Source organism: Henckelia pumila, chromosome 3, assembly GCF_033568475.1.
Source record: "Henckelia pumila isolate YLH828 chromosome 3, ASM3356847v2, whole genome shotgun sequence".
Classification (NCBI taxonomy): domain Eukaryota; kingdom Viridiplantae; phylum Streptophyta; class Magnoliopsida; order Lamiales; family Gesneriaceae; genus Henckelia; species Henckelia pumila.
This window is the reverse complement of record NC_133122.1, coordinates 54,339,177-54,362,225: the sequence shown is the minus strand read 5'-3', so window position 1 is coordinate 54,362,225 and position 23,049 is coordinate 54,339,177. Positions and strand designations below refer to the sequence as shown.

Here is a 23,049-nt window from a genome sequence, read left to right as displayed (position 1 = left end):
AAACATATCATAATACTTACATCAAATTGAAGTTCTCGTCGCAAGGATTCCAGAACATCTTTCGGAATTGAAATCGAACGAGCGGATCAAAAATTACGAGGATTTGAAAACAAGAACTCAAAAGAAAATGAAGAGGGTTCGGCCTTTGTTCGATTTTCTCCCTTTCCTTTTCTGAATTTCCTATGCTACAAACACGTTTCATGCTGAAAATCTAATGTAAAATCAGATATGTATTGCCTATTTGCAATTTAGTCCCTCAAGTCTTCTTTAATTGCAATTCAGTCCTCGGCCTTCATTTTAATTCAATTTCAATCCAAAATAATTTAAGAATATTAGAATTTAAATAGAAACTCTAACTATTCTCAAATTAAATATACTCGGATTAAAATTAAATAAATTCAAATTAAATCAATAATCCCGGCCTATTGCTCTTTAGTCCTCGAATCTTTGATATTCTCAAATCAGTCCCTGATCGGGTTGTATCTTCAAAATTAATCTTCTTTAATTCCCGAAATATGGAATTTAATCTCAAATTCCATAAATATTCAAATTGAATATTTATTCTTTTAATTTAAGAATTCTCGGAATTTAATTCTCAAAATCCAGAAAATTCCAAATTAAATATTTTCGGCTCGGAAATTAAATCTATAATTTCTTTCACTTCTTAAATCAATATTAGCCCATAATATGAAATTAAATTCTCAAATCCCATAATTAATAATTTAATATTTTCGGGCCTTACAGCAGCATTGTGGCCGATCTTGAAATTTTCTTTTATGTGAGTACGTGGTAATTGATTTTGAAAATATGTGTTTGTATAATTGTATTTGAGATAGGGTTGTCAATTCCTCGGCTATAAGATTGGGTTTGTGATTTTTTTTCTTGCAGATGGAGGAATGGTTTGATTTAATATGCTTCATATTTTAGGAATTTTGTTGATTGATTTGTTGAATCTTTAATTGATATCGTATATTAAGAAAGCAAATATATTTTAAAAGTTTATTGATGTTAATATATTACAATTTTAGTATGAATTTTCAAATTATATGTTTCTTTAATATATTATGAAATGTGTTATATTTATTTGCCTGTATTTGAATTTGAGAGGAGTGGTTTAATTTAAAATATTCTCTATATTTTAGGAATTATATTGATTTATTTGTTGATTTTTTATTTGATATGGAATTTTTAATTGTTTCAAAACATATTTCAAATTACTTGTTTCTTTAATCTAATTATAAAATGTGTCAGATTTGTTGGTATTTGATTTTGATTGAAACTAAAATGTGAATAAATGTTGAATTTTAAATTAAATAAAAAATTTATGTAGATTGATTTTTGGAATCTTTATTGATGGGTTTTAATTTAGAAAAAAAGGTTATGTCATATTTCTTACCAAATTGGTTTGCATATTATCACGTATAAATTTTTTTAACATTTATATGGTGTTTTCAATGTTATTATTTTTTATTAATATTTTTCTTGCCAAATTGATTTGCAAATTATCACGTATAAATTTTTTTATATTTATATGGTGTTTTCAATGTTATTAATTATTAATTAATATTTTTAATTTTAGTCGTGCATGAAAATGTGTTATGTTTGTGAAGTTTTAGAATTTATAATCTCTTACGTGCACTTTCCTAATAAAATAAAATAAAATAAAATGTATTGTCATAAAAAATAATATTAGATAAATATATATATTATCAAATTCGAATTTGTGATATGAATAAATTTAAAACTGATAATATTGGTACATTGCTATATACTAGGCAATGCCACCTCAATTAATTGAGGTGTTTCCCAGATTTACAAAACTACAAGAAGGAATGAATCAAAAATAAATTAATAAAGCAAATTTATGTATTATGTTTATTTTGTAATCAAACAAACAAACACACTATTAAATTTGATGAACAAATTCAAAATTGCTTATGGTTTTGTTTTTGTTTTAAATAAAAATACTGCAAGAAACCGACATTTTATTTTGCTTGAGCTGATGCTGTTATTAATCTTTTCATTTAATAAACATTGGTTTAAATTTGCAGGGTTACGACTCCCTGCCTGAAATAACTCATTTTGTAAGTTAAGTTGAAGGGAATTTGCTTTTTTGAATGTACAAAACAAGGATATGCCAATTTTGTGCATTTGTTTTTCTCTTTGTTTCTGAAAATATAAACAGAACCAAATTTCAATATGCAGAGCTTCAAAACAAGCAATATCCATGCAAGAAGTTGAAGATTAGGCAGTACACTTCAATACCTTTATTACAGTAAATCAAGCCAAAATGAAACCAACAGACAACTAAAGCTGATCTGGCAAGGTCAGAACACTCCTTGTACATCATACTTGTGGGATATCACAAGTGGAGTTTCCTTTGAAACAGGTCTGTGTATAGACCAGAGCTCTAAGTTAACGGTCCCTGTCCCCCAATAGACAGGGACATTTGTGTACTTGGTCTATGTCGAACCGTTTTCGTAGTGCCATGCCAAAACATTTATCAACAAGCATCCATTCGCCTAAGGAAAATACATGACCAAGGTAGCCTCGGATATAATGAAATATCAAAAACAATTTGGAAGGAATATGTGATGACCCGAGTTCTAATCTCTCATTAATCTCATTAATCATTATTAAACCATGTTAGACAATAATCAAAAGTCTAAACAAAAGAAAAAAAAATTTTTTAAAAATAAATTGCCCTGCGCACGCGCGGGCATCACCCCTCGCGCGCGCGCAAGCCAATGGGACCGAGGCCCCCTGGCTTGGCCCGCGCGCGCGCGAGCAGTAGCTCGCCCGTGCGCAGGCCAATCGGCCAGAAATTTGGCTGCACTCTGCTGCTATTCAAAAATTGAGTTCATGCATCCCTTTGATTCAAGATCATCTCCTACCAAGGTATAGACATGGTATAATCAATAGCAACATCTATCATGCTATACAAGGAATACAATTAGATCACTCCAAGGCCTTAAAACATAACCAAGATGCATCAAGATACACAAGAAGCTATATACAATTCAAGTTCAAGATACATCATATTGATTCAAGGATTTATATATCTATTCAATCCCAACTACAACAAACAAGACTACAACATCATCATAATCAAGTCTTGGTACAAATATCTAAACCATAATCATGTTTAAGGCTCCATTTCACTACAAGACAGCTCATAATCATCTAATCTCGAATCATCACGCTATGTTCATCTCATTCCTTGTTCTTCATGTACGCCTTTGCCCGGTTCCACTTCCTCCTATTGCAATGACACATACAACAAGACAATAGCCGGATAACTCCGGTGAGAAATAGATTTCCCAGTAAAAGCAACTAAACATGCATAACAACATATATCAAGATCATGATATAAAAGTAAGTACAATGTATGTTTTCAAAACAAGGTTCATTTCGTCATTCGTCAATTGGGATCCCGAGAAGTAGATATCATAACTAATCCACCGACTCTCCCGATCGAGGTGGGGTTACTTATCTTTCTTCTCTAGACTTTGAAGCAATCATATATGCAAATCAGACGCTAGGCTAAAACAACCACCCAGGCCATACATATACAATTCCTCAAATCGTCTATTCGAACGTTTCCGTTCATTTCAAAATCAAAGAATAAGTCTTCAAGATGAATGCAACATATATCATCATCAAGGCATTCATAACATCAAACCTTATTCAACAACTCAAATAAAAACACATAAGAGCAATTAAGCAAACAAGTATGTGATTTAGGGAAACTCGATACAAACCATCTCGAGTTATAGTCCCAATCAAATAGTAGTCCACTTTTACCTTTCAAATGTGGTGTTTAGGATGTCTTCAAACTTGTCAAAGTCTGTACAAGATCAACCACCAAGACTATATCAAAATCTGCTCAATATCAACCCCAAACTTCAACAAGAATTTCAAAGGCAAACTCTACCAACCTTGTTCTATTGTTTATCGGTTTTGGAGTTGACGTTCTTGAGTTGATATGCCCTGTTCAACCACTGAAATGATAGCATAACAATCAAGGAACCATTAACTAATAGCTCAACAACTTCTAAATGCAAGAACAGTAGCAAAACACTTCAATTCACGAGTTCAACGGCATATCGATAGTACTTCGGCGATTCCGAACTCAATACAACATTTCTAGTATGAACATCAGCTGTTAAAACTTCAAGATCAAAAGAACAGCAGATATATATAGATCGAATCATAATTGGGAATCACAAGAACATGATATACAACTCCATCTTCAACCCAACTTCAAGATTATACAAGATAGAATCTCAACACCACAATTTCATAACAACATCTGATATCTGTCTATTTCGAAATCTCAAACCCCGAAGAACAAAGAGGAAACTTACATCAAATCGAAGGTCGTCTTGCGAGGATTCCAGAACATCTTTCGGAATCGAAAACGGATAACCGTAGCTCAAGATATCACAATTTGAAAGATGAAGAAAAGTTTGGAAAATTCTGCTCTCGGTTCTTCCTTTTTCCTTGTCTGAATTTTCTGATGGAATATAGTGTAGTACACGTGAACATGCTGAGGAATAACAAGGGTCCAGCTCAAAATAATGATTTTGCACTTTGGCCCCTCAACTATGCAATAATTGCAATTCAGCCCTCACATTCTCATGTTATTCAATTTCAATCCTAATCAATTTAAGAATATTAGAATTTGAATCAAAACTCCAAATATTCCCAAATTAATTATTCTCGGATTAAAATTAAATAATTCTGGGCGTTACAGAATAAATCGATATTGTTTTAGACCCATGTTTGATCCACCTTGATTTTTAGTTCTGCTGCAGTGCTGCTGATGTATCTTACTCAGAATGCAGGGATATACATGAGACCAGATAGAATCTTACCATTTGGCCAGAAATCTCCTTCAAAGAATTGTTCACCGGCTTCTGGCCAGATATCGTCATCGACCCATCAATGGTAGTGAATAGAACGTATAATTCGATGGGGGGTGTGGCAAATTGAGCGTTGGATGCACCTGCAAGCACACAAGCCCGAGAACAAAACAAACATGCTTCTTATAAATGCTCAAAGATGAATTATGCGACGAAAAAACAATAGTACAGAAGGAGAAGAAACAAGGTTATGTGCTACTTTTTCATTATAGTAGAGAAGCCCAAGGACAAGAAAATATGTGGCATTTATGATTCTTTACCCGATCATGTAAAAATTATACTACAATGTTAAATTGAGTGTTAATGAAACATGCTTTGGGCTTGGCAAAAACCGAGTTTGAATGGAAGTCGGGACATTCAAGTTATTGTTCAAATGTGGCTCAAGCACTGACAGCTAATTTAGAGACCAAACAGTTTAGTGAACTTCTATTTCCCAACTAATGTCGAGCTTCTGTGGCTTGAGCTCAAGCATCTCTATAACCACATTGAAAAACTCGATTTTGAGTAGCCAGATAAGTAATAGAGTCGGCTAGAACATAATACTAATCCAACTCGACCCGTATATGCAATGAGCTCAGTTTCTTAGATTCTCCAGGTTGCTTCAGTTCCTGTCTGTGTAGACAGAATGCCATTATATGACAGGTAAACCATCAATTTTTTTTTTTTACATGAATTAGCATCATTTTCGCATTCTTTGCACAACTTAAATAGCAGATTTAAGCTAGTATCATGTCAGCAAAATATACCATTCTTCATAATTAGTTGTAACTGAATTTTTGTTTATCAATACTTATGAATTCAAGAAAATTGATCCTTCAACTGGGTTGCATTGGTCTGTGTGTGCTGGAGAGGAATTGCATTTTTGTAACTCTTGCCCTTTCATCCCATTCTCACAAAAATTAGAAAAAAATATGACATTTATATGCATTAAAATGGTGTAAAGTAATATTTTCCCGTACTTAATGACAGAATATTCCTCACATCAACCAGCAGATCTGTACATCAAGCCAGTATATTATTCATACCCATTAATTTAAACTTGACTATGATGCCACTGAACTCCTGTCACAAAAACAAGTCAAACTACAATATCAATACAAAAATATTAGCAAGTTGAAATCAAATAAAACTACAATCCTAACACACTACCACGAACAATACTTCAAGAGATAAGGTTATAGGTATTAGTTTACCTGAAGGAAGGTTCTCAATGGAAATAATTCTACCGCCAACCCATGGTACCACCTTTAAAAACCATCCTCTGCTTCTCATTTCCACAGCAGTTCGAGAAAGTTCTGTTATCAGAAACTGGAATACATATAGCATTTTTTGAAACCAGATGCGAAATCAATGTGTGTTCTTCTTCTTCTTCTTTTTTTTTTTTTTTTTGTATAAATGGAGGTATTTAGCTCCTTCAGATCGACATATCCAAATTTCAGTGCATATGTCTCTCACTCATGCCAAATACCTTTCTTGTCAGAGAAGACTCAATTAAAGCACTATTGTACCCCAGATCATGGTTCGCAGTAATGGTCGCGGAGATTGTAGCGGACACTATCGTTCCAGTTACAATGTCACACTACAAGAAATTTGACTTTTCGCAGCGTTGCATTAACAGCGCAGAATAAAAACACACTGTTAATATTATTATTTGTAGCATACTTATAAAAGTGTGCTATTGATGTTATTAAATTGTATACATACGACAACTTATATTAATTACACGCTGCCAATAATTTTAAGTTAAGATATAGAGCAGCTTACATTAATTGCATGCTGCCAATAGATTTAGATTATTTTCTGCAGTGTAAAAAAACAAGCTTTTAAAAATCTACCCAAATCTCGTTAGATTTAGATTATTGTCTACAGCGTGAAAAGCAAGCTATTAAAACCTACCCAAATTTCATTCACTCTATTCACAACTCGGCGCCTTATTTTTTCGGATTCCCTCTTCTAATTATTTTCTTTCCCTCTAAACAATATCACCACTTTGCGCCTCACTCGATCTGTCCCAGAATCGACATTCTCTTGCGCCTCAATCCGTCTTTGCCTAATTCTGAAGTCGCGATAGAAGAAGAACCCCAAGTCCAAGAATCCGCTGAATGCCCAAATTTGCAGCCGTAAGTGATCGCTCCTCTGTCACTGTGAGTTTTTCCTTTGCCCCTTTCAATCGTTTGTGAGTTTTTTTTTTCTCTTTTTCTACAAATCGGTTGTCAAATCGGGTGTGAGTTCCTGTTGATTGGTTGTAGTATGTTGTGGTCTCCTTCGATAACCGTCAATGAGTTTTATCACTAGTGTTCAAGTTTTGGTGTAAATTTCAGTTTGTGATAGTCGGATATGTGATAGATTTCACTGGTTCATAGTGATATATGTTGTTGATGCGTAGTGTTCATGGATCGATGAGATACTGGTATAAGAATATTACTTTTATGTTATATTCAATTTTTTGGTTTTAATTTGGCCGTGTGAGACTTGTAAGTTTATGGTGCATGCCAATTAATCTGTTTCTAATTGTTTAACTCATACTGGAAAAAGTACTTAATTCATTAATTACTACGAGATTCACACAATTTTTTAAATGATTCAAAGCTAGAAGTGTTGTGTCCAGCTTTGAGAATGACGTGTTACTCGACACAAACTTCAGCTTTCTGTACATGAAGTATGATTTAGAATCTTATGAAAAGCCATATGATGGTCATCTATCCTGCACAATGTGACTGTTGTTTCATTGCTGACAGAAGCAGCATTTCTGTCTTGTTGGCCCTCCAAAAACAGAAAATGGTTTAGTTATGTCTAACTCTACATATGAAGAAGTTTATCTTTAAAACATTGATATTGGGCATGACATGATGTATGCCAAAGATATTTTGTATTAGCTATCTAAAGAAGTTTTGGTCTAAACAGTTTCAAAAAATTGTTAGTTTACCATTGCAGCATTCAATTGCGCTTTGCCATAATCCTAGGGAGTTTTTTAATCTATTACATAGTGTTACAAATGCAAACTTCAGTTTTATCTATTTGGAAAAATTCGTCTTTATAAACCTGTGGTTTTTAATTTTCCATCCCAGAGTATGAGGGCGATTATGAATATTCATTTGTTGTGAACTTACCATGAAACAGAAATCTATACTTTGGGGTAGATCAAATCTGTGCAGCAGCTTTTGTTATCCTTTTAACACTTAGATATGATTAATCGCATGTGTCTCCTTGCTGAATACTTCATATGTATCCAATCTAGATTTTTTTTTCTAGTTGAGTAAATGTTTACTGTAATTGGCAATTTGAAAAAGATGTCCGGTATTGGTTTGTATGATGGATGGTAAAATAATCAAAATTTCTGACTTTCTCTGCTAGCTTCTGCTTTTAGTGTGACTTTAATTGCAAGATTCATTAGCTTACATATAGATGATTGGATAAACATCAGAGTGTGTTTCTTCTCATGGAAAGTTCTATGATGAAGTAACCATGATTAAAAACTCAAAACATTCGTAATTAATTAAGATGTTGAAGGAAAAAAAATTTAATTTGCAATTCTTTTCCTTGTTCAACCAGCTAAGGTCAGAAGTCAAAGCTCACAACATTGACCCGATATTTTTCAAAAGTATGACATTATATTATATACAGATGAGGAATATTATTTATACATTAATATATATATATATATATATATATATTAATTTGATAATTTATTGGGTGCAGGGGCTTGAGGATTCCTAGGGATTTTACAACATATCAGGTGAGGACCTTTTATTCGAAATGTTCCTTGGTGATAAATAAGTGCTATTGCATAGTTCTGAGTGTACATGTCACTTGTGCGAATACATGCTAGCTTTTTTCGTGAGTAAATGCATGATTTAGTATATTCAGTTTTAATTTTATAGTGTCGTGTTATTTCCTGATTTTTTTTTGCCTTAAACATTTAGTTGCAAATGCGATGTTCAGTCCTGCTTTGTAAATCTAAGGCTCTTGCTAAATCTGGTCATTATTCATTCAGTAGTCGTGTGTTCTGTTTTTTTTATATAGAGAGAGATAAATCATTGTGTCACTTAAGTGTTTCTTCCCCTATTTTTTTTACTATAATTTTTGCTTGCTTTTTGTGTAGTTATTTGATATTGTTCAAATAATTTTTAAGTAAAAATTTATGGAGAGATTTAAATAATATAATTGCTTATATTTAAGCCGAATTCATTGGTAAACACTCTGCATTCTATGTTGCTCATGAGACTCAAATGGATTATTTTATGAAAAACTTTTAGAGTTATGAAACTATTTTCCTAAAAAATTGTTGCCTTTAATTTTTTACATCCCTACACTTTTTTAACAAGTAAAACTTTGAACCGAACCACTCAATAGTCAAATTTCTTAACCATATAATATAGTGAAATCTTTCAAATTTTTTATAAATAATAATATTTTAGTGTATTGATTCAAAACTTTACACAGTGAGAATTAGGTAATTTGAATTGTTTTCAAATCTTTATTTGATTATTTATTATTTAGTTGTCCATATTTAGTCATCATCTCCGGGTTTGGGTCATTACGAAATGGATAAGGAATGGATGAATCTACCTTCAAGGCTTGTACCAGAGTATGAAGAAGGAGTTAAAAAATTTATTGCACAAGCTAGGATCTATGCCAAAACACGTGAAGTTATCTTATGTCCTTGCAAGAAATGTAAAAATAAGAAGTATTTGAAATTTGACCAAGTGTATGATCATTTAATCATTAAGGGGATCGATCCTTCTTACACTACATGGGTCTTTCATGGTGAAATATATAACTCACAACTTCAAGGTAAAGGTAGTTCAAATGGAGTTCAAGTAGAAGAAGATAAAACTAGAGATGCATATAACTTATTCAGAGATTCCTTCGTGCCGAATGAAGATGTTGGACACACTATGGCTGAGGCAGGAGATTATGAGTTTCATGATTTATTAGAAGATGCAGAAACTCCTCTTTTCCCTGGTTGTACAACTTATACAAAGTTGTCAGCAATTGTCTCACTATACAATTACAAGTCTACTAATGGCCATACTGACCAGAGTTTCAATGAGCTCCTTAAGATCTTAGGTGACATGCTTCCAGAGAAACACACGCTTCCAGACTCTGTTTACTCAACAAGAAAGTTTTTAAAACCATTTGATCTAGGATATGAGAAAATTCATGCTTGTCCAAACGATTGTTGTTTATTCAGAAATGAGCTTAAATATTTGGACTCATGTCCAAAGTGTGGTTCCTCTAGATGGAAGGCGGACAAAGTCACCGCCAAAATTCATAAAGGAGTTCCTGAAAAAGTGCTACGATATTTTCCAGTGATACCAAGATTGAAAAGGATGTTTAAATTAAAAGAAATGGCTGAAGACTTGATTTGGCACGCTGACCACAAAAGTCAAGATCATATGATGCGACATCCAGTTGATTCAGTAGCTTGGGATACAATAAATCATAAGTGGCCAGATTTTTCATCGGATCCTAGAAATCTCCGGCTTGGTCTTGCGACAGATGGATTCAATCCTTTTGGTGACCTTAGTTCTAGATATAGTTGTTGGCCGGTTATTTTGGTAAATTACAACCTTCCTCCATTGGCGTGCATGGCGAAGGAAAATCTTATGTTGACATTACTGATTCCTGGCCCAAATCAACCAGGAAATGATATAGATGTATACCTAGAGCCCCTTGTGGAAGATTTGAAGAAGTTGTGGGACACGGGTGTGGAGGCATATGATGCATTTAGCAAGTCAATGTTCAACTTGAAGGCTATTTTGATGTGGACAATCAATGATTTTCCAGCTTATGGAAATCTATCAGGATGTACCACAAAAGGCAGATTTGCTTGCCCAATATGTGGTGAAGATGTATGCTCTATGTGGCTTAAGTACAGTAAGAAGTTTGCATATATGGGTCATAGGAGATATCTTGCTCATGGTCATCCATTTCGTCAGAAAAAAAAGTGGTTTAACGGAAAAAAAGAGAGTAAAGGAAAACCTAAACTTTTGAATGGGTTGGAAATTCTGACGGCAGTAAAAGACATTGAAAATGATTGGGGGAAAAAGCAGAAAAGAAAGAAAATTAATGATACAAGGAAAAGGAAGAAGCTAGATAGCTCAGAGAAGGTACAGAAACCAGTTCAAATGTGGAAGAAAAAATCAATCTTTTTCGATTTGCCATATTGGAGTGTAAGTTATTTTGCACCATCTTCATTATATTACATTTATAAATATGTTATTTCTTTTCATGAATTGTTATTAATCTTGAACTAAGAGGATGAAATGTGTTTATGGTTACTTGCAGGGGCTGATGCTACGTCATAACTTAGATGTCATGCATGTTGAAAAGAACGTCTGCGAGAATATCATAGGAACATTGTTAAACGTGAAGAATAAATCAAAAGATGGTATTAATGCTCGCAAAGACTTGATGGACTTACAAATTAGAAAATAATTACATCCTCAAGAAAAAGGAGAAAATACATATCACTTGCCTGCTGCACCGTACACATTGTCAAAAAAAGAGATGGATGTATTTTGCTCGAGGCTGAAGAAAATAAAGTTACCAGATGGATACAGTTCAAATATTGGTAATTGTGTTTCTTTAGCAGACCATAAGCTTATTGGGCTGAAATCTCATGATTGTCATGTTCTAATGCAACAATTGCTATCTGTAGCATTAAGAAATCTTTTACCAAAAGGTCCACGTAATGCTCTACTTATGCTGAGTGCATTTTACAATGAATTATGTCAAAGAGTGTTAGACAGGAACCGTTTAGAGCAACTCGAGGAGAGTATTGCTGAAACTCTATGCATGTTGGAAAGGTACTTTCCACCAGCTTTCTTTACCATATCGGTTCATTTGACAATTCATTTAGCAAGAGAGGCTCGCTTGTGTGGGCCAATTCACTTCCGTTGGATGTATCCATTTGAAAGGTAATAAAAATAAATATTAATTTATCTTTTTGACAAACTTTATATTATGAAACGAATTAGATTTTTCTATCGGTACTTGTTTAATGGTAATTTTTTTGTGATTTAGATTTATGAAAACACTTAAAGGGTATGTGAAGAACCGATCAAGGCCAGAGGGTTGCATAGCTGAGTGTTACCTCGCAGATGAACGAATGCGCTTTTGTAGTGCTTATATAAAAAAAGCTGCTAGTATTGGTGTCCGTTCTAATCGGAATGAGGATTTGGAAAATGGATTAGTCGAAGGTCGCCCAATTTCTCAGGGAAAAGAAAAGATTTTAGAAGAAAATGTGTTGCAAGCTGCACATCGATATGTGTTGTTTAATACTGCAGAAGTTGAATCTTACTTACAGTGAGTATAGTTAATTTCATACTCTATTACACTTGATATATTACATAATTTGTATATTCTAACATCTCTTTTTAAAATATTTAAATTAAATAGGATGCACATTGAGGAGCTTAAACAAACAGATCATCGTCTTGTAAACAATGAAACTTTGTTACAGAAGCAGCATATGGAAACATTTGCTCACTGGTTATCAAAACATGTTTGTGGTAACTCCTCAGGCCGAATTCAATGGCTAGCCAATGGTCCAAGAAAGCATGTTACATCTTATACAGGTTATATTATAAATGGACATCGGTTCCACACAATGGATATTGAAAGGTCGACACAAGACAGTGGTGTTTCAATTGTAGCCGACACTATTTGTCAATCTGGTGGTAATGATTCTTCGCACACAGTAGGAAGACTATCCTACTATGGGGTTATAAGAGATATTATTTTACTGGACTACTATTCTTTTCAAGTGTCTGTTTTTAGGTGTGATTGGGCCAATCCCAGCACTGGTATAAAAATGGAGGATGGTTTTACACTGGTCAACTTACACCAAGGAATAAGAACTTTTGAAAGTGATCCTTTCATTCTAGCATCACAAGCAAAGCAAGTATTCTATTCTAGGGACAATGATGAATCAAATTGGTATGTGTTGTTAAAAGCACCGCCTCGAGGTACTAACATGGATGTGTTGGAAGAGGATGCATATACGTCATCAACACCTCTTGATGTGTCTCAACTTGAGATTAACATTACTGAGAAAGAACCTTACTCAAGGAATGAGTGTGAGGGAATTGATGTGACTGAGACATGATTGGGATTTTTAGTTTTAGAAATTTTATTTAATTATTTGGATTGATAAATGTTCTTCTCAAGTTTGTTTTTTGCAATATATTTTTTTGCATGTTTTATTTTCAGCGATGTTTCTTGTCATATTACATGTTTGATCAGGTCTTTACATAGCATTCAAAAGATGAGAAAAATTGGGAAAAAACGCAACAAAGCATCTGTAGATCAAATTCAGGTGACATTGTATTTTATTTTAAATCTTTGTTTATTTTAATAAATTAAACTTGCATATTTCAACATCTTCTTTTGCTATTTTACAGGAAAATATAGCTGATAGTTTATCAAAAAGGAACTCGGACACTCCGCCTAATTTATCACATGATTTAAATGGTAAAGAACCAGTTGAGGAAACAATAAAGAAAAAGGGACGAGGTCCATCAAAGTTGAAAGTGGGTATTGGCCAACAGAAATGCAAAGAGCTAGAGCGTAATGAGTTCGGACAACCGGTTGGAGATAATTCAGTTAAGTACGCTTCTTTTCTAGGTTGCATGATAAAAGAATTTGTGCCTTACACATTAGATGGATGGAATAATATAGAAGAAGAAGTGAAGGAAAAGATGTGGAGTTGTCTTCAGGTAATATCTTCAATAAATGAATTTTTCACTTTTAATTCTATAAGAAAATCTAGACATATTTTCTTTACTTTTTTTTTATGTACAGATGCATTTTAAAGTTGAGGATTGGGAAAAAAAAGTAGTATTTCAAAAGTTAGCCAAATTGTTGCGTGATAGAAAGTCTAAGCTTCAAATACTTGTACGAGAGGTTGATGCAGGTCGAGGGGCTTCAAGAGATCTCAGTATTTTGAAGCCTGAATATATGGACCAAAATCAATGGGAATTATTTATAAAGAAGACACTGTCACCTACCTTTCAAGTAAGCATTTATTTTTTATAAAAAGAACTAGAAGAATTGTCTTGTTTTTTTTTTTTTTTGGATTCTTGCTACTGCTAGAATTTCTGATGTATAAACTACAACTTGATGGTCTTCTACACATTTGATGTATTCAACCCAAATATTTGAGAATAAGTCTTATATGGTGATGATGATGGGCATGTTGGTATTTGTGATCAGAAGCTCTTTAATTATCCTTGTTGCTCATCATTTTTTTTATTGAATCATGCATATTCAGTTTTGTGCATTTTTTTATATAGGATTTGATGTGTGATAATAATTTACTACATTTGTGATAGAATTCTCTTTCTTTGTAAATGGACTTTTGTTAAATGATATGAAGTAGCTGCTGGAAAATATTACCTAAAGCTGCTGGAACAGGGGCAGATCTCTGTATTGTGAGTTATGACTTCGAAGGCCAAACGCCTCACTTTGTCTAGGGTATGCATTGAGGTTGATTTACTGGAATCTCTTCATCACAAAATATTTATTGGAATGGGCCAAAACGTTGTAGAGCAACGTGTTATATATGAAAATCTTCCAAAATACTGTCAAGAGTGCTATCATGTTTGGCATGATGCTGATTCTTGCTATGCGAATGGTAAGAATCCGAAGCCTGCACCAAAAACTTTGCCGAAATATTTACGAACTGTTATAAGTAATACATGTGCTCAAGGTGCTACCTCAGAAATTCCTAAAAAGCAGGATGTTCCTCGTCTGGAATGGGTTAAAATTGGGACGAGGAAGGGAAAAAAAAAGGTGGATGAGGGTGTGATGGTGATGCGAAGCCCTGAGAAGGGATAGTTGTGTTCTAACAGTTTTGATCCTTTTTTGGCTGATCTTGATGTTGAGGATATTGTCAAGGAGTCTGTTCTTGCTATTAATCTTGTTGTTGATAATTTGGCAAATGACTCTGTCCTTGCAAGGGATGTATTTATGCCTAATAGCTGTCTAAGGAGGAAAACTTATGATGGTTTATGGAATGGTCAGTGGGTCGATGGTGTATTTGGGGAACATGGGTTGGATAATAAAGAAGAAACCTCTGCGTTGTGGGATAGTGAGCTGCCAAATCAGGAGGTGAGTACTTCTGGATTTCGGGATGACTATAATGAGGTTGTGCAGGAGAGTGCAGAAACTGTTGCGGAAGATCATGGTGATGCTGCTGCAGCGTCTCATGAGAAAGGTCATATGATGAGTTATGACTGAATTTGAGCTGCTGGAAAATATTTTCTTGTGTTTGTTGTTGTTTTGGTGGAGAAAATTATTATCTGATATGGACTTTAAATAAATTTGGTATGTACCTCCATTTAACTACTTTCTGCATTATTTGCATTTTTCATTGAGAAGCATCTACCTTCTTTGTGCAGTGTCTTATCTTTTGTTTCAGAACTTATTTCTTTGTCTAGCTTCATATACTATGCAATTTTCAGATTTCAATTTAATTGTATGTTTTTCTAATCTTTATATTAATGTCTTGGTTTCTTTGTTTGTTAAATATCAGGAAAAGAGTGCCAAATTTAGAGCAATGAGAGTAAAAAAAGATCACATTCACACAATGAGCCGAAGAGGTTATGCTCGTCTGGCTCACATCATGGTAAATATTATTTAATTTTATTATGTAATTAATGATAAATATTTTGAATTTTGTGTATGATGATTATATATATATATTTCTATATTTAAGGAAAAAGAAAGTTCAACAGATACAAAAATTACAAGATCTCGAGTATGGATTGAAGGTCACAAGAAAAAAAAATGGAGAACCTTGTAGTCAAGCTGCTGGAGAGAAAATGGTAAAAAAAATTACTTTTTTCGCATAATGTCAAGAAAAAAAATGGAGAACCTTGTAGTCATAAATTATCTTTGTTATTTGCAGAAAGAAATAGAACAATGCCCACTAGAATCTCAAAACACGTCAAACATTGCTAAAGATGCAATTAGCATCGTGTTTGGTAAGAAAGCTCGAGGTCGGGTGCGAGGAATGGGCTTTGGAGTTACACCATCTTTGGTTGGAGCTTCTATACAACAAAATGGAAATGTCAAACAACTTCAAGGTATGGTGAATAATCTTCAACATGAGATGCAAGAAATGAGGCAAGGAATGAAAGAAGAAATGATGCAAGAAATGAGGTCCATGTTTTTACAAAACATGGACCAACTAAATCATCAAGAACAGGTTAGTAATCAAACAACATATATAATATATATGGTATGTACACTTAAATTCTTGGATTATCATGATGACATTGTTTGAAAGATTTTTTTTGTAAAATTAGGTTGCTAGTGGCGGCGTTGTTAGCGGTGTTGGGAATGAATTTGGTAGCAGTAGTGATATCAACAATATTGGTGCAAAAAAAAATGGTGATTTTGATAATGTTAACAAACATCTAGCTACTGTTCAGGTAACAAACATCTAAACCACTAAGTTGTTGCGATATATTAATATTAGGCATGGTAAAATTAATAAATTTTTATTTTTTTATTTATAGTCAAATTTGAAGAATGCGAGTCGTGGAGAAATTCGTGATAATACTAAATGTAAGCTGTTGCATTGGTGTGTTGAAGGATTAACTGTTGCAAAAGGTAGAATTGCATCTACAGATCCAAATGCAAAAGTGCATCATGTTGCTCTTGGTGGATCTTGTTGGAAAGTTTGGGTTGATAGAGTTTTTGAGGAGAAGGTGGACTTGATTCGACCAAACGACGAAATGCGTTTTCTTGAGGATGCAATAGGAAGTACAGTAGCATGGCTATCAAAATTTATTGTCTTGTGTGATTGATATACATTTATGAGGGATTTTGTGTCTTGTTTTTTATGTTAAGACTTCTATATATGTTGGTAGGATGGACAAATAAGTTAGTTTTAGCAACTTTATATATATTAGTGCTAAGTTTGCACATAATTTGTGCAAAAGTCTTATTTTTATGGTTTTCATGAATGAAATATGAATATTTTTATTTAGTTTTTATTTTATCGGTCGAATATTTTTATTTAGTTTTTATTTTTATCGGTTGAATTTTTTGTTACATTTGAATCATAGAACGATATTAATGATCAATATGCTTGCACAATTATTTTTTCATTGTTGCTGTAAAAAATAAATCACAGTGCACATTGTAGGCTGTGGAAAGCTATGGATATGTTTTCGAAGCGTGCGCTTGCACGCTGTCCATAATTTTTTTACGACATGCATTGCGAGCTGTTAATACTTCTTTCCGCAGCATGCAATATGTGCTGTTGATATTTTACTTTCCGAATCTTGCATAGAATGCTGTGGCTGTTACATCCGCAGCGCATAATACACGCTGCGATTTGTCATTTCCGCAGCGCAAAATATACGCTGCGGATGTAATTATCTGCAGCCTACATTTTGCGCTGCGAAAATGACAAATCGCAGCGTGTATTATGCGCTGCGGATGTAACTATCGGCAGCGTACATTCTGCGCTGCCAATAAATGTCTATTATCAACAGCTTTGATTTGTGAAGCATGCATTGTGCGCTGCGGAAAGCCAATTTGCGCGCTGCGAAAAGCAATTTTTGTTGTAGTGTCATTTCACGGAACGGTCGCGTAACGAATTAAAAGAAAAAATATATAGATTATGATGATATGATAAAAATCCTATCATATATTTATTTATATTTTAGAGATATATCATAATGTTGCATGGATATGCATAAATCTAGTTGTATTATACATTACAATTCTGCTTGGACTAGAATTCTCTCCCTATAAATAAGGGATCTCTAACCCTTATTAGACAGGTTGTCATAACACCCCTCACTTTTTTTTTTCTTACACATCGCACCTATGTGTTTTACTCATCTTTCTCATAATTTTCATCTCTTGCAATTTTCATACATCTTTTCTATTGAATCCTGTACTGACTTGAGCGTCGGAGTGGCTTCGCCTTCGGGCGAGCCATCTCACATATTTTCTTTGATACACAGAAATATTTTGGGATCATTCGGCTCGGTTTATTGAAGAAATTGGTTCGTTGATTATCGGTTTGAGGTAATTTATTTGATGTAAAATTTTTGAATGCATCAATTGGCGCCGTGGGAACGAAATTTAACCCATGATTGGATCTCCTTGGCTGACTGAAGAAAAAAAAACTCAAACAAGTTAAAATCCCGAACGAGTTTCCGTGATTCTTTACAAAACGAAAAGAGAGTTATAAGCAAATTACCACCCAGCTCTTTGAAGACGAAGCCGCCAACTAGCATGGTTGTGGGGATTATTTTGGAATAAAATAATGTTGATTGTCTCAATAGTGGTGTGGTCTTCGTCAAGCTTTCCGCCTAACTTTTCCTCCATCACTAAGTTTACTAGTGATTCATCCTCCTGGGAAGAATTGAACGAAGCATATCTTTCTTCAGCAATATATGGATCGGAGTACGAATGATACAAACTACCAATTTCTGCTATCTATGCAATCACCCATTAAGCGTGCTCATTGCCATGGGCTGCCCAGCCGAGCACCCCATATCGCCTTTAATTCTCATATTGCAGACTGAGAGATACGTCGAAAGAAGAAAGAATGTCAAAAAAAAAATGCAAAAATCCCAATTATGCCGCCAACCTCGTTCCGATCGTCGCCCCACCAAAATCCATTTCAAAAGTTGGTTGTTGTGAACATCTTCGGTTTCTATGATAATCAAGACTCTCACTCATCCTCAACTCTCCAAAGCACCCACCATTGTCTGGATGCCCTCGTCGCCGAGTCTTGCGAGCCTTCAATTATATATCTATGGAGTCCTGTACTCCGTTGATACATTGCAAGGAACGATGCTTACCTGAACAAATTCAAATATGGAGTTACACTCCCATAAACTGTTCAATGAAATCACCCGAAGACAAGAGGGCTGATCTGGAGATTTTCCGAATGTCACATGTCTTATTCATCTACCACGCATCCCCAAAGTCATCGGCATCTTCTTATCTTGCAAGATAAGTTTTTCATTCTGTCTCCGAATTATATCAAATATTATAATACCTATTTATATAGACTCTTCCAATATGTGAGAAACAGAAGCACGAAAAATATGTTCTTTAATGACTAGTAACATGAATTTGTTGAGAAATTGTTTCTCTAAAGTTCGTAATTGCCAACGCTCGTTGCTTAGAATTTATTATACCTTGTTGAGATCAAATCAATATTTATCTGTTGCACTTTCATTGCCATGTATTTTTGTTTGAGTTATTTTACAGACGTTGGGCATGCAATCTCGCTGTAAGGCCCAATTATATCACATCGGGCATGCTATCTCGCAGTAAGGTCCACTTATATCACATTGGACATGCAATATCGTTGTAAGACTCAATTATATCACATCGGGCATACAATCTCGCTGTAAGACCCAGTTATATCATATCGGGCATGCAATCTAGCAATAAAGCCCAAATTCATTGCTCAACACTTCACAAATCCACTCCGGTGGTGCTAAACCAAAATCCTCTCCGTGGGTACTCAAAAAGTCCAGGCAGGTCCAGCATCATCAAAAAATCCACATTAGTGGTATCAAAATCCCACTTCAGTGGCCCACATCAGTGGTATACAAAGCCCAGGCAGGTCTGGCACTCAAAGCCCACGTCAGTGGCCCACATCAGTGGTATACAAAGCCCACGTCAGTGGCCCACATCAGTGGTATACAAAGCCCAGGCATGTCTGGCACTCAAAGCCTACGTCAGTGGCCCACATCAGTGGTATACAAAGCCCAGGCAGGTCTGGCACACAAAGCCCACATCAGTGGCTCATATCAGTGGTACACAAAGCCCACGTCAGTGGCCCACATCAGTGGTATTCAAAGCTCAGACAGGTCTGGCACTCAAAGTCCACTTTAGTGGCCCACATCAGTGGTATCAAAAACCCGGGCAAGTCCGGCATCAAAAGCCCACATTAGTGGCATCATAAATCCACGTCACTGGTTATCTCAAAAGCCTGACCCGCTCGACACCGATGTAATTCCACGCAAATCGTGGTTATCCCAAAGCCCGACCCGCTCGGCACTGATGTAATTCCACGCAAATCGTGGTTATCCCAAAGCACGATTATCTTGGCATCATATAAGTTCACTCCATCACGAACGCTCAAAGAAAATTGCAAACAACCAGAATGTTGTTTTTATGCTCTAAAATATAAATCCAACCACTTCAAAGTTCCTCCTCGTTTCACTCGTCGTCACTTCTTTTCGGGAGGTAGTATTGATGATATGATAAAAATCCTATCATATATTTATTTATATTTTAGAGATATATCATAATGTTGCATGTATATGCATAAATCTAGTTGTATTACACATTACAATTCTACGTGGACTAGAATTCTCCCTATAAATAAGGTGTGAGGACCTCGGGTTGCTAATCTCGTATTATGGCAACTAATGATCCAAGAAACAAATCAATTAGAATATTAAAACCAAGAGCTAAATTTTTTTATTTTTTTTAAATCCCAAAGCCTCGCTCGATCGGGCAAAGTCAGCCGATCGAGCGAGCAATTAAATTATGCTCTCGGGTCTGCACATTTTTTGTCTCGCTCGATCGGTCAAATCTTACCGATCGAGCGAGCAAGAAAAATCAGGTTTTCTGCCCAAGAAATCCAGGCCTCGCTCGATCGGTAACAATCACCCGATCGAGCGAGCACCATTTCCTAAAAAACATCAGAACATTCTTTTGTTGTCAAAACTTGGATCATCAATCCAAATGCATCAATATCAACTCAATTCATGATTTATCAATTCTAGAACATGCTTATCAATATATATAAAGTCTCAAGTATCAAACCATGTGTGTAATACAACAATTCGAATAGCATAAAATGTTGGAAAACTGGCGTTCAGATCAATCACGATTGATACCCGGTGCAGCGGAAGTTTAAAATTTTTATTATGGAACAATTCCATAGTGAGGATATCAACCGTTCAACGATTAAATTATAAGTGTGTGTAAAATTTAAATAACAATTATTAAATTTTACCTTCAATCTCGAATCGAGATTATTGGACTCCAACAGATTTCTCTGCTCTTGTTGTCTCTCCCTGGAACCGATGAACTCCTTCAATCAGGTCCACAAATAGAGGTTTAATCCCTCTGATAGATTGCACTAGAAAATCTATCAGAAGTTTTCTACGAAGAGAATAAACGAATTTGATTCGCTATTCCAGACTGCAATTCAAAATCACAGACCGGAATTTCTCACGCAGAGAAGGGAGGGGCGGCCGAATTTGAGAGAGAGGAGGCTAGGGTTTTCGAAATTTTGCTCTCAAAATTATGACCAGTTGTGTCTAATTTCTGTACTGCAATAACTTATTTATAATGCAGGCCACTAACAGCTTAGGGCCCATTAGTCATAAGTTGAGGCCCGACAAGCAAAGCCCGCACGTTCAGAAATTAATATAAAATTCATCGTGACTCCGATTGATGAACCGATTTCACCAATGTGCACAGAAACCATTTCTGCACATTATAAAGTCAAGATAAAATTTTCCTGAATCCGAATTCAGTGGTTTCCAAAAATGTCCATCCCTATGTCATTTTAGGAAATCCTACTCCCTTACTCTTATTTAAGAAGTCCAACTTCTTTATTCATTAAATTTAACTCTTTAAATTTAACTATCTCAACGGGGATTAAAACTCCATTACACTGTGTGACCCTCAATGGTTCAGGGATACAGCTAGCCGTGGGCTCACAACTCCTTGTGACTCGGAACAACACTTTCCGACTTGCCCAACGAATCATGGTAAAGCGCCTAGCAACATCGCCCCATGATTCCCTAGGTATCACTGATAGTGCCTACAAGAACCAGTAGATTTTGGTTAGCGTACAGTACGGTCCCTTCATCCATATATCCCGATCGAATCAACAACCATTGGTATATCGAGAGTCGCTCAAGATTCGATAACTATGCAATACATCTTGAAGATCAAATTAGTGACATCGCATGTGCTACTAAGAAACCATTTCTTAAATCACATCAAGTACTCTGGCCAGAGATTCGTCACACTAATATCTCCTCAGATCGCATAGGATATCCACACTCGCAAGTATGTGGTGAATCCTTGACAACAATGCATCGACTCCTATATGTGTTGTAACTGTACCCAATCCCGACACCTGATGACCCCCATAGAGTCGGTAAACGAGTCAAAGCACAGTACTAGCATATAGAGTCTCCATGATGTTTCAAGTAGTAAGGACTAATGGTGTACAACCAAAACCGCGGACTTTATCCACTCGATAAGTGATAACCACTTGGAAAGTCCGGATAGGGTAGTTCGATTATTCATCCTATGAATATCCATTTGCATGCTTCGAACATCTCCATGTTCCCTACCAATGAAACGTGGTACTACGCATCGCAAATGCTAGTCTCAAACTCGAGCGATCCTTATCCTTATTCTCGGACGGCTCAATCGACTAGGAACAGTTTAGAATATACAGTGACTATAAGATGTATTTCATGATAGACATCCCCATGTTCTACCACATCTTACATACACTATAGTATATTCAAGGTCTTTATCAAAACAACAATAGTATATCACAATATAACAATATGAAGAAAGATAAAGTCATTGCCATTAATAAAAGTGTAAATTACATTAAACAAAAGATCGTTTGTACAAAGAGTCATCAAAGCCCATAGCCACAAGTTGGCTCACTGGGCACCCACTCTTTCAATCTCCCACTTGCCCTATAGCCAACTAGTCATACTACGTAGACCCATTGCTTCGCGATGTTTGTCAAACAATGGTCCTGGCAAGGGCTTAGTAAGCGGATCAGCGATATTGTCTGCAGAGGCCACTCGTTCGACAGTGATGTCTCCTCTTTCCACAATCTCCCGGATGATGTGGTATTTCCTCAGTACGTGTTTGGATCTTTGATGAGACCTTGGTTCCTTTGCTTGAGCAACGGCACCCGTGTTGTCACAGTACACCGGGACTGGACCAACAAATTCAGGAATGACGCCCAACTCTTGGACGAACTTCCTCATCCAAACGGCCTCTTTAGCAGCAGCTGATGCTGCAATGTATTCAGCCTCAGTGGTGGAATCCGCTGTGGTGTCCTGCTTGGAACTCTTCCAAG

General features: G+C 35.3%; 1 protein-coding gene across 1 annotated transcript; it reads left to right on the top strand.

The window, feature by feature from the left end:
• The first annotated feature begins 9,469 nt into the window (after nucleotides 1–9,469).
• Nucleotides 9,470–10,922, top strand: LOC140888737 (uncharacterized). The gene is made up of 2 exons (XM_073296438.1): nucleotides 9,470–10,812; nucleotides 10,868–10,922. Exons 1-2 carry the CDS (start codon nucleotides 9,470–9,472, stop codon nucleotides 10,920–10,922), a joined length of 1,398 nt encoding a protein of 465 aa, XP_073152539.1.
• Nucleotides 10,923–23,049: the final 12,127 nt, after the last annotated feature.